The sequence below is a fragment of the Canis aureus genome, chromosome 11 (genome assembly GCF_053574225.1).
Source record: "Canis aureus isolate CA01 chromosome 11, VMU_Caureus_v.1.0, whole genome shotgun sequence".
Lineage (NCBI taxonomy): Eukaryota > Metazoa > Chordata > Mammalia > Carnivora > Canidae > Canis > Canis aureus.
This window is the reverse complement of record NC_135621.1, coordinates 29,691,218-29,703,855: the sequence shown is the minus strand read 5'-3', so window position 1 is coordinate 29,703,855 and position 12,638 is coordinate 29,691,218. Positions and strand designations below refer to the sequence as shown.

The 12,638-nt window shown below is 54.5% G+C and overlaps 1 protein-coding gene and 1 non-coding gene across 2 annotated transcripts; both read left to right on the top strand.

The window, feature by feature from the left end:
• The first annotated feature begins 1,703 nt into the window (after window positions 1-1,703).
• On the top strand, window positions 1,704-8,493 carry NOL12 (nucleolar protein 12). Its single transcript, XM_077914598.1, has 6 exons — window positions 1,704-1,860; window positions 2,812-2,917; window positions 3,230-3,278; window positions 3,809-3,951; window positions 5,219-5,316; window positions 5,735-8,493. Exons 1-6 carry the CDS (start codon window positions 1,778-1,780, stop codon window positions 5,898-5,900), a joined length of 645 nt encoding a protein of 214 aa, XP_077770724.1. The 5' UTR covers window positions 1,704-1,777; the 3' UTR covers window positions 5,901-8,493.
• LOC144324422 (small nucleolar RNA SNORA21) lies at window positions 4,433-4,567 on the top strand. Its single transcript, XR_013389939.1, has one exon. It is a non-coding gene; the product is annotated as a small nucleolar RNA SNORA21 (small nucleolar RNA).
• Window positions 8,494-12,638: the final 4,145 nt, after the last annotated feature.

Here is a 12,638-nt window from a genome sequence, read left to right as displayed (position 1 = left end):
AACCCAGGACTCCAGGATCATGTCTGAGCCCAAGGCAGACACTCAACCATTGAGCCACCCAGGTGCCCCCTGTCTCACTCCTTCCTAAGCTCACAAAGTCTGCATCTTGCCCTCCAGGGCGGGGGGCATGCTGGCTACTGGGAGTGATTCCTCCAGCCAGTGGCCTAGGGAGCTGGGCCATGAGGCCACAGACTCAGGTTCAAGTCCCAGCTTGGACACAGAACAGCCCTGTAAATCTGGACAAATATCTTCCATTCTCTGAGCAAACAGGTCCCTTCTCAGGGTGCCTGGCACACAGTAGGCACTGGATACACAGGTGCACACTTGCTCTCTGGGCTCCAGTCACTTGTCCAATGAGAAGTGGGGAGCGGGTCTTAAGGGCATATTACTGTTCTGATAATCCCCACTCTCAGCCAGTTTTGGGGTCACCTCCTCTGGGAAGCCCTCTGCAGTGGGGGAGCCAACAGTGAGCTCCGCAGCCCCCCCCCCCCCCCCCCCCCGCCCCGTGCCTCTCACTACAGAGGTACCATCCCCTGCACTGTAATGATCGCCAACCTCGCCACTCGGGCCGTCCTTTAAAAGCAAGGGCAGCAGCTTGTGTGCAGCACCCAGCAGGTGTGACTTAAGAACGGGGGATTCAGGCGTGTGATCCCAGTTACCAAAAGTCCCCGTCAGGCAGTGTTTTACTGAATGCACGCCCTCGTCTTCAGTGGAGTATATGTTATTTTTTTTCTAAAGATTTTATTTATTTATTCATGAGAGACACAGAGAGAGGCAGAGACACAGGCAGAGGGAGAAGCAGGCTCCGCACTGGGAGCCGGATGCAGGACTTGATCCCAGGACCCCAGGATCACGCCCTGAGCTAAAGGCAGATGCTCAACCGCAGAGCCACCCAGGCGTCCCGAGAATGTGTTATTATTACACCCCAGTGCCACACCTGGGGAAACTGAGGCACAGACAGGGGAGATGACTTGTGTAGCAAGCACGTGTGTGGCAGGTATTACTTACATGAAGTGTTACGTAACTCACGTTTCCTCCTCCTCCTCATGGTTCTCAAAGTATGGTCCGTGGACCAGCAGTATCAGCACACGCGCGCACACACACACACACACACACACACCCAGAACGAGTCAGAATCGCAGATTATGGGGCTCACTCCAGACCCGCTGAATCAGAAACTCTAGGGCGAGGCCAGGAGATCTGGGTTTCCGCAAGCCGTGCAGCGGATTCCGAAGAACGTCAAAGTTTGAAAACCACTTCCAGGGGATCCCTGGGTGGCTCGGTGGTTCGGCGCCTGCCTTTGGCCCAGGGCGTGGTCCCGGGGTCCCGGGGTCCTGGGATCGAGCCCCGCGTCGGGCTCCCTGCATGGAGCCTGCTTCTCCCTCTGCCTGTGTCTCTGCCTCTCTCTCTGTGTCCCTCATGAATAAATAAATAAAATCTTAAAAAAAAAAAAACCACTGCTTCTCAATCATAAAGTCACTATAATCATCCCCATTTTACAAATGGGTAACTGCGGCAAAGCGAGGGCAGTTGGTCCGGAACCACAGCCGTAACGTGCTGAGCTCCGGGACTCGCTTTCACCGCCGCTAGCCTAGGAATGGGCCGGGGTTAGGAATCATGGGGCTGGGGAGGCGGGCTCCGCGGCCCCTTTAAAAGGCGGGGCCTGAGGAGCGGAACTGCGCAGCGGGAGTGCGAGGCGCCCCCGGGAACCTAAAAACCGCTACACCCGGAAGTGTCTTAGGCGTGCGGGAGCCGCGCCGCCGGAGGCCGCGCCGCCATGGGCCGCAACAAGAAGAAGAAGCGAGATGGCGACGACCGGCGGCCGCGGCTCGTCCTCAGCTTCGACGAAGAGAAGCGGCGGTGAGTGCGGAGGCTGGAGCGGATCTGCCTCGGGCTGCCGTCCGGGGCCGGGGCCAGAACCCGGGCCGAGCGGCTGCGCTCACGCAGAGGTCCCTTCCGGTCCCGCCCTCTCGGCGCGGCCCGCGGCTCCCCCCGACGCCCCCCGCGGGATGGACGCGCCCGCAGCCCCCCCGGCCTGGGGGGTGGAATCGCCCGCCCCGCCCCCCTTCCCCGGCTCTGCGCCCCGAGTCCCGCAGTGCGCGCGGCGGGGGGTGGGGGTGGGCGGCGGTGGCTAGGGGACCCCCAGGCCTCTGCGTCAAGTCCGTCGGAGGTTCCCCGCCCCGCCCAGAGCGCCACTTTGCCGTGTGGTAGTGGGTCGGCGAAAAGCCTAGTGCTGCTCCCCGGACCCCCCAACATTTGGGAATGGTGCGGCCAGCTCCCGAGAGAAGGAGCCAAGATCACATAGAGGAGGGGAGGGCAGGTGCCGTCCAGGGGCCCTGCAGATGGGTCCAGGGGCAGGTGTCCTGGGGAAATGGGGTGCACTCCAGTGGAAAGTGTGTGGGTGTCTCCGTGAGGGTGGCCTGAAAAGCTCTGCTGGAAGTGGCTTAATTCACTAGGTCATGGGATTTGGCAATGTAGGAGGGGCCCCCACCTGTCCTAGGCTCGTAGGCCCACCTGCCTGGCCCTGTTGAAGCTGAGCCCTGGAGGGATGGGGGTGGAAGGAGCCTCTCGCTCTTCTTCCTGACCTTACACTCCCTATGACCTTTGGCAAGTAGTCTAGCTTCTCTCTGCCTCAGTGTCCCTGTCTGTAAAATGGGCATTGGTACCGACCACACAAGCTGTTGTGAGGAATAGGTGAGTTAACACGTGTGCATTTTTAGACTGGGTACAGTATTAGTGGTTTTTCTCTTCCTGGGGTGAACCTTTCTTTCCTGTGTGTCCTCCTGACTCTCCCTCGACTCCTTCCTGTAGGGAGTACCTGACTGGCTTCCATAAGCGCAAGGTGGAACGGAAGAAGGCAGCCATTGAGGAGATCAAGCATCGGCTCAAGTTGGAGCAGAAGAAGCTCCGGGAGGAGGTACAGAGGGGAAGGCTGGGGGGGAAGGGGGCTAGGGAGAGAGAGAAAGTGTGTATGTGCATGTGTGTATCTATATCTATATATCTATATCTGATTCCCAAGGGATTCACATCCTTGGGTGACCTTAACAGGGGCATCTGCAGAAATGAGGGGAGGTGTGGGCAGGCCCAGGGAGCAGTGTGTACATGCTGCATGTGGGCTCGGGTCTGGGGAAGGTGTAGAATGGAATCTCCTGGTGTTTCACTATGAGCTCCTGCCTGGGGTTGGCTGGAGAGGCCATCCTCACTGTGTTTCCTTCCCTTTTGGTTTCAGCGCCATCAGGAATACTTGAAGATGCTGGCAGAGAGAGAGGAGGCTCTGGGTAAGTCACATCTTTGCCCTGAGCTGAAGAAAAGCCAACAGACCTAGACTTATTTATCCCTTGGTGGATGGAAGGGGAGGGGTGTGGGGGCTGCACAGAAGCTAATTTCCTAGTTCCAGGGGTCTTGGTGGTGACGTGGGCCACCGGCCAGGGCTGGTGTTCAGGACCCTCTATAAATGTGGGTGGATCAGAGACAGGAAAGACCAACCTCTTGGTAAAGTGATCCTGAGCAGAAAGCCCAGTTTCTGAAGCCTGGAGGGACTGGGGGTAGAGGGGAATGGGTAGTAGCAGCTGCTGGGGTCACACCGGGTCTGTCCTAAATGAGAACCAGATGGTCTGAAGTCTCCCCAGAGTATCGGAAGGAGTTGAATCACTTACATTTGTCTGCAGACCAGGCTCTGGAGCTGGTGACTTCTTGGACACTCTCCCAGAGTAGAGGGGGCCATTGTACTCCAGGGCTGGGCAGGGGGTTAGAGTCTGGTTACTTGTGCTCTGAGGCTGAGACCTGGTTCTGTGCCCACCTTGCACAGAGGAGGCAGATGAACTGGAGAGGCTGGTGACAGCAAAGACAGAGTCAGTGCAGTATGACCACCCCAATCACACAGTCACCGTGACCACCATCAGTGACCTGGACCTCTCAGGTGCCCGGCTGCTTGGACTGCCTCCACCTGAGGTGAGTGTAACTTCCAGCCCTAGGGAAGATGGGCCCCAGTGCAGCCCTAGGTGCATACTGGCTTGTTGGGGATGCTGAGTGCTGGTCCCTGTTGGGCAGATTCCAGTGCGAGGGGCTCTTTCCCTCCTGGGCATTCTTCAGGGCCTGCACAAAATCCGTGGGGCTTGGAGAAGCCGGTTCTGTGACTCAGTGACTGTGGGAACATGGGCAAGTGTCTGCCTTGCCAACTTTCCTTTTGCCAATAAGTTGAGGGAGAGGGAGGTAATTGATGATAGCACCTGTTTCTTGGGATTGCTGTGAGTATAAAAGCGGTTAATCCAAGTGACGCACCTCAGATACCAGTTTGTGGTGATCACACCACTGCATGGTAACAGCAACGACACAGCCCATCCATGTGCACTGACCGTTTTCAAGCTGTGAGTGGGAAGGTACTCACAGATTGTAACCAGTATTTTAAAAAGATTAAAAAAAAAAAAAGGATCCCCTTTTAAAAGCACTCAGTGGGCCCTGACTCATGACCCACTGAGCCGTCAAGAAAGGGCAGAGGAAAAACACTGCTTTTGGATGAAGCAGCAGCATGTTGTGTTGTTTTGCTTCAATCGGTGATATGACAGGGTGTTCCACCTTGGTGGGGTACAAGGGGGGAGAGAGGTTCGAGGTGACGGGGGCAATGTCACATGGACAGAGCTGCCTAATAAACTCTGAAAAATTAAATAAAAATATTAAAAACAAAAAGTTAAGGAAAGAAATAGAATGTCTTTGAAAATATCAAAAATACCAAAAAGGCTCACAGGTAAGTACCATTTCACAAAATGTTTCAAAGCTGTGTTTGTCTGGGTTGGATGCGCTTAAATGCATAATTTAAATATGCCTGTACATACAGCGTCACAAGGTGAAGCACATTTCCTGTCACGGGTGAAAGCATCCTTAAGCCCTGAGCCACTGCTTTATCATGTCCTTCCTGACCTCATACTCCTTTCTCTTTTGTGCTTATTCTTCTGTAAATCCTCCACGGCCTCAGCTTGCAGTGGACGTGCAGACACTCACAACTGAAAGAAGATGGGGACAAGGCTTTGAGACACAGCTTTTCCCTGTGTGATTCCCGCTTCGAAGTTGTACCCAGCTTGTCCCCCGGTGGCCTTCTCCGAGCCCTGAGCCAATCCTCAAGGCAGCAGGCCACACCCCCACTTGACAGAGCCATGACTGCTGGTGTCAGGCCTCCCAATCTACCACACTGTGTGACAGTCCTTGTCCTGTGTTTCTTTAGCAAGGGGCTGGACACAGGTCCGAGGAAGAGGCGTCCTCCATGGAGAAGCTGACCAGAGCCTTACCCAGGAAGTCCAGAGATCCCCTCCTGTCCCAGCGGTGAGCCCTGGCGTGTCCCTCTCTCTGGCACTTCTCCCTCCCGGCTGACTGTGGTGATGAGCCCCGTGGAGCCACCTCTCACTGGCTGGTGGCATGGAGCAGGTGTGGGGCCTGGTGCAGTGACTCTGCCTACCAAGTGTCCCTCCTCACTGTCCTTACTCCCTTTTCCTGAGAATGGCCAGCCCTGGGTGCCCAGAGTACCTGGGGTCAGGGCTTTTTTATGAGCTGAGGAACTGGCAGGCCCTCTAGGGTCAGAGCAAGCTGTCTTTGGCATGGATTTGGTACTCCCTAGCATTCGAGGCCTGTCCTGACTTCCTCCGGGAGCCAGGCACTCACCCCCAAACCCAATCTTCCACTCATGTTCTGCTTTCCAGAGTAAATGAAGCCCCGGCCTGACCAGCCTTCCATCCCCCTACAGGATCTCTGCTCTCACAGCATCACTGCACGCACATAGTCGCAAGAAGACCAAGAGGAAACATCCCCGACGGGCCCAAGACTCCACCAAGAAGCCCCCGAGTGCCACTCGTACGAGCAAGACCCAGCGCCGCCGGCTGACAGGCAAAGCCCGGCACAGTGGAGAGTGAGCCCTGAGAACCAGCCATGCCCCAGCCTGGGCCCTAAGGTCCTGTCCTGTCTCAGCCGGGCTGTCCCCATAACCCAGTACCGAGGTGGTGACTCTATGGCCCAGGATTGGGATGCTAGCACCTCTCTGGTCCAGAGCTTGGGCTCTGGAAGGGGCAGACAGGTGAGAGCTGGCTCCCCCCAGGAGGAGCCTTTAGAGCCAAATCTGGGGCATCTACCTAAATGTCTGCCCCACCGAGCCATCATCAGATTTGTGAAACTGAGTGGTCTGTTTGTCCCTGACCCTGCTGCCATGTGCCAAGGACAGGCTTCTGAGACAGTAGAAACTATTAGGGAAATGGGTCCATCCTCACTCTCCAGCAGTGGGTATGAAAGTGTTAGGTCTGGGCCCCCTTTCCCAGGTTACAGATCAACATGACCTGTTGGGTACACTGGTAGGAACCAGAGTCATCTCACTACTCAAGAGCAGGCTGGGATCCCTGGGTGGCGCAGCGGTTTAGCGCCTGCCTTTGGCCCAGGGCGTGATCCTGGAGGCGCGGAATCGAATTCCACGTCGGGCTCCTGGTGCATGGAGCCTGCTTCTCCCTCTGCCTAGGTCTCTGCCTCTCCCTCTCTCTCTCTCTCTCTCTCTCTGTGTGACTATCATAAAAAAAAAAAAAAAAAAAAAAAAAGAGCAGACTGCTGGGGCAGGTGGGTGAGCAGTGCCAGGCTCTGCTCTTTACTGGCTGAGACTTTGGGTCTGTCCCTTCTTGGCCTCATTGGTCTTCTCAGCTGAAATTGAAGTGGTGGAAGCAGATGAGTTCCAGAGCATTCCCTACCCCCCGAACTTGGGCCTCTTCCCTAGGCTTCTAGTAGCTCCTGGAAAGAGACTAAAAAAGGAGTGATCAACCCTTTTTAAAGAAAATGTAGGGAGATCCCTGGGTGGCTCAGTGGTTTAGTGCCACCTTCGGCCCAGGGCGTGATCCCGGAGACCCAGGATCAAGTCCCGCGTTGGGCTCCCTGCATGGAGCCGGTTTCTCCCTCTGCCTGTGTCTCTGCCTCTCTCTCTGTCTCTCATGAATAAATACATAAAATCAAAAAAAAAAAAAAAGAAAAAAAATGTATCTCGACTCACCTGAAGAGTATGACCCTTTCCAAGCAGACTCTGCAAGAGGCCAGGTGACGTTCTGCAAGGCTGCTGGTTTTTCATGCTCTTCAGATGTGGCTTCAGAAAACCAGTCTACCCTTCCTTGTCCCAGCTTGTGAGTGACCCACCTGACACGCCCCACTGTCACCTGAGCGAGCAGGGTAGAATCCTGAGTGCAGCAGGTACATGCACCGGCGGGGACAGCCAGGGCACCTGTTAGGGGACATTGTCAGACACCACCAGCCCTTGCCACTTACTGCTTCCTGTGACTGAATCAGAGCACAGGAATCCGGGCAGTGCCCTGGTTAGGAGACCACGTTGTGCCCTAACACTAGTACTGCAAGGGGAGTAGATGTGCCTTCAGCCCCAGCAGAGCCCCAGCAGAGCTCAGGATCAGTGAGAGGTGGACAAGGTGATGGGGGAATGCAGTGACAGGAGCAGTGACGAGCACAGGTGCAAGTTCCAGCTGGCCCCGGGGTGTGGGAGGATCTGGCGGGAGGGAGCTGAAGTCCCAAGCAGGTCTTGCTTTGGCTCAGCCCACAGAGAGCTGCCATTGGGCAGGCTCAGGAACAGAGGCTCCGTTAGGCTGTGTCTGGGGGTGACTGGCGTGCCCCATATCACCATCGAGACCCACCATCTGGTGCCTCTCTGAAGGCCACCCCTGGACTGGCAGCTCAGGGCATATGGCTGGGAGGTGCTGTGACCTGGCTCTTTAGCTCCTTCCACTGCTCTTCCTGCTGCCTTCCTGTTATTGGGGTGTAGTGACTCGCTCTGCTGGGCTGTCCCTGTCCTGCACAGTGGGCGGGGGGGGGGGCGAGGGGGCTGCCAGCAAGCTCCCCAGGTGGTTCTCATCCTCAATCCAGGGCAGTGAGTGTGAGCCTTGCCCTTCATGGCCCCTGGGAGCAGAACCCATCCTGGGCCCGAGGGGTTAGTGCATGCAGCAGGGTTTGAGTCCCGACTTGAGTCCCAACTCCACCACTTGGTGTCTGTGTGAGCGCTTTGCTGTGCTGACCTCTCTGGGTGTATCCCCGTGTGTAAGATGAGAAGACACCTATGTCCTAGGGGTGCCCCAAGGCTGAAATGAGCCCGTATTAGTGAACCACCTCCCACAGCACCTGACGTTCCCGGGGTGCACCTGCAGTGTATGCTCACGGCCATTGCTGTTCGCTGCAGCATCTGACCCAGGTCTCTTCTCCCGCTCCCAGTGACACGGGGTCATTACCACTTCCATCTACAGTTTGTGACATTTGCAAGTATTAAATTCTCCTCCGGGATCCCTGGGTGGCGCAGCGGTTTGGCGCCTGCCTTTGGCCCAGGGCGCGATCCTGGAGACCCGGGATCGAATCCCACGTCGGGCTCCCGGTGCATGGAGCCTGCTTCTCCCTCTGCCTGTGTCTCTGCGCCTCTCTCTCTCTCTCTCTCTGTGACTATCATAAATAAATAAAAATTAAAAAAAATTTCAAATTCTCCTCCACTCTCTTCTATATGTGCCATCTGCATCTTTGAGCAGACCAGGGAAACTGAGTGAGCGATTTTGCCAATCTTGAGATCAGAAGTGGTGGAATCAGAACCCTATAGAGAACTTGCCTTTTCTCCCCAGAGCCTGGATCTTTTCCTCTTGACTCTCTCCGTCTTGTGGGCCTCCTTGGCTTGGGGCTTCTAGGGGCTTTATAAAGAAGGATTAGATTTAGCTGTATATAATGTACAACAGAATTTAGCGGTTTATATAAGAGGAGGTTAACAGGGAGGTAACTAGCCTGGAGCTGGGGGGCTGGGTTGACAGACTTTGAGCTTTTTGTTTTGGGCCATTTTCAACACATAGCGTTCACCTCACGGTCCAAGATGGCCATTTGAGCTTCAGCCATCATATGTGCCTTTCAGCTAGCAGGAAGGAGAAAGGATTGAAGAACTTGTTCCTCCTTTTAAGAACATTTGACATTTGTCATGTGCCATCATTTGGGCAGAAGGCGAAGACATGGGGCCGGACAAAGAAGCAGCTCCAGCTGCAGACAGGGCTATGATTGTGGCCCATTCTGGAGAACCCTGTGCCCACGTAAGAATTGAGGACTGTGTTGCTAACTGAAGGGAGAGTTAGTATTAGGGTACAAGCCACAGAGTCCCGCAGAAGCCAGATATATAAGGAAAGGGCTGCCGGGGGGGGGGGGGGGGATCCAACTGTGTGGAACTACAGCCACAGCAGACTCTTTTTCTGTTCCTGGGTTACTGCACTGAACTTTCCTGATGGGTCAGGCCCTGTGCTAGCAGAAGGAATGAGGCCTCTCAACTCAGGAAAGGGTAGGATGTGTTTGGGGGCTACTGAGCCCTCCCCAGGGGATGAGGGTAGGAGCTGTAGAGGAGATGTTTCTGTGGCAGGGAGGCTGAAGCTTTCATCCTCTCCAAGGTGCCCTGGACCTCAGAGGCTTGGAGCCCCCAGGTTTGAGCTGTGGTGTCAGTGACTCTGGCAGGGAGTTCCCCAGTTTGTCCTGAAATAGAGACCTCACAGCCTTTTCTGTTGTGGGCGGGCCCAGCATGACTAGAGTCCTCCAGGTTTCCAGCTGACATCTTCCAGATGTGGGAGGTGCTCTTTAGATGTTCACAGGCTGTTCATGGCCTTTGTTGCTCTGAGCAGTGTCCTCCAGCCCTGGGAATTGATCCTTCACCCTCCCCTCGAATGGGCTCCAATGACACTTTGTGTTTCCTTCTTATAAACACTGAACACATTGTAACCTGGTTCTGTCTGTCTCCACTAGCTGACCATGAGCCTTCTGAGTGAGAAGTTGTATCGGTAACTGCTGTGTTTTTGCTGTGGGCACAGTTCACAGCCAGTCCTGGTAGGATTACACGGGACCCAATCCCCCTCCCCACAGGTGTTCCCAGTGACCCTTGAAATAATCTGTTCTAGAATTTTCTTGGCAGCAGTGCCATGTTTGCTTGTCTGCAAGTTTCTGAATCTGTTTTGTTTTCTCCTTCCCTTCACCACATCCATCTCTCCTGGGCCCCTGCTGAAATCTTTCCCCATCCAGTGAACTTTGCCCTCTCTCCCTTCCACCCTAGTCAACACGATTGCCAAATAACAACCAAAAGAAAAAGGATAGGAAAATAATTTATCGAGCACTTCTCGTGTGTGAGTCACATTATTAACTCACAGCAGCATCGCAAAGTGGGTATTAGCTCCATTTGATAGGCTAATAGACTGAGTCACTGGTTACATAATTGTCAGAAGTTACCTGTCATGGCTAGTAGGACATGGTCCTTGCATTCCATGGAGGGGGCAGACACATGGAAGTCCCTTGGAAGGTCAGGGGTTCAACAAAATATTAGAGGGCAGACATCCTTACAGGCCCAGAGGGCAGAGAGGAGGGCATCCAAGAAGGCTTCTGAGAGGAGGTGATCCTTGATGTGAATCTTGAAAGATGACTTGGGTTGGCCAGGCATCTGGGGGAGAGGATGGGCAGGCAGACAGAGGGCCTGGGTGAGCAAAGGTGGGGAGTGGCCAGAGGGGACTGCCGTGGCAGCTGCAGAGGCCCACGGGCACAGACCCTAAAGGGCCTCAAATACTGAGCTAAGGATCTGGACCCTTACCCTGTGGGCAGTGGGAGCCCCTGAGGTGGGGTTGGGAAGTTGCCAGGGGAAAGTTGGAGTCAGTGATTGTTTTAGAGAGATCTCCCTGGTGGCAGCATGGAGGCTGTACTGAGAGTACTAGAGGCTCCAAGACCCTGTTGTAGTTACTCCGGGAGAGGCAAGGAGGCCCTCCTCCCATGCAGGCACCCATTCACTCTCTCACCAACCATTTATTGTGCACCTATGAAGTCCCAGTCACTGGGGATATGTTGGTGAGCAAGAGAGGGTGGTCCTTGCCCTCTAGTGACTTACATTTCATGAGCTGTAGCCATGGGGATGGAGTGGAGAACACTGGAGAGGTGCTGAGAATAGTAGCATTTATTGAGCACTTACTATATGCCAGCTCCTCTTTACATGGTTTAACTCACTGAGTCCTCCCAGTAACCCCACAGTCTAGGCAACTCCATTAAGCCCATTTTGCAGTTGAGGTACACTGAGGTGGCCCTCTCAGGAAGCAAGCCCCACTCTAGATACATTATACTGCCCGACTGGCTGAACAAGCCAAGTCTTACCTGCAAGAGGCGCACTCACAGGTCCACGAGGTGAGGGATGCCCCAGGAGCTGTGTGAGTCCCGCATAGGATCTCAGCGCAGTACAGTGAGCCGTGACTAAAGGCTGGGGAAGCCAGGGAGGGCTTCCTGGAGAGGGTGCCATTTAAGCTATTATCACTAAGGGAATGAAAAAATCTGTGATTTACCTTTTCAGAGACACAGCAGAGGACAGAAGGCCTGAACATTACTTTAGTTTGACTCACAGAGTATTTACCAGGGGCGCTTGGGTAGTTCAGTCGGTTGAGCATCCAGCTCTTGATTTCTGCTCAAGTCATAATTTCACGGTTGTAGGGTGGAGCCCCAAGAGTCAGGCTCTGCACTCAGTGGGGAATCTGCTTGAGAGTCTCTCTCTCCCTCTGCCTCCCACCTAAAACAAATAAATCTTTAAAACAAAACCCAAATCCCCTCCCAACAATTTGACTATAGTGATAATAATAATAATCTGACTTCTCTGGTTTTTCTTCAGATTGTTTTTTGCCCTTTACTAAAGAATTCTGTGGAGTGGAAAAATTCTGAGTGTTTATCCAGTTTTTTGAGGCAAAAACCCAACCAAAACCAAAACCAAAATAATTCGACTTAGCCATATTTTCACACGTCAAGAAGTTTCTGACTTCTTCAGTAGGAGTTAAGCCTGGCTGCACTGGACCACCGCTTCCTAGGGTCGCCGTGGGCTGGAGTCAGCTCTGTGACCCTATTAGAGACGCTCGGTGAGGCCACGGCCCCTTCCATCTCTACCTTGCCTATTCTGGCCTCAGGGAACAGCATGAGCAAAGATAGAGGTGACTCCCTGCAGAGACTCCACAGGGAAAGGAGTGAAGCTGAGAATAAATGGTGACAGTGGTCGTGTGCGCTGCCCTGGCTGCCACTGTGCCCTTACCCCTGAGCCATCTGAGCAATCCTGCAGGACTCTGGGAGTGTGTTTTTTAAGACCAGGCTCTGTCATCAAGTAACTGAGTGGCTTTGGGCAACTTGCTTTGGCCTTGAGTTTCACTTCTATGCAACAGGAATGGTGACATGGTGATGCTGCCTTTCTCATCACAGGGAGGTGTTGGGAGAAACCCCACTGTGTCTGCAGAGAGGCCAGCTTTGCCCCCACGGGAAAAGGAGGGGCTGTTATTACTTAGATGACTGAAGGCCCCTCTTTGGGCCTCAACCAGTCTTACAGCCACTGTTGCCCTACCAAGAGAGGGGCCTCTTCCAACAGTCCCCGGAGCTCCCTGGCCCCCTCCTCCTGCCTCCTTGCAGTCATCTCTTGTTCAGCACACTAGCTGCTGCCCACCTGTCTGCCATCCTCTCCTACCCTCCAGGGGCCCAGCCAAACAGCTCCAGAGCTAGGGAGTGTGCTCAGGACAATCCTCATCCTTTCTCCGAATTCTCCCCCTCTTCCCTCCTCTCCTCCAACCTCACTGCTCAGTCCCCTCTGCCCCATTCTTCTTCCCCAG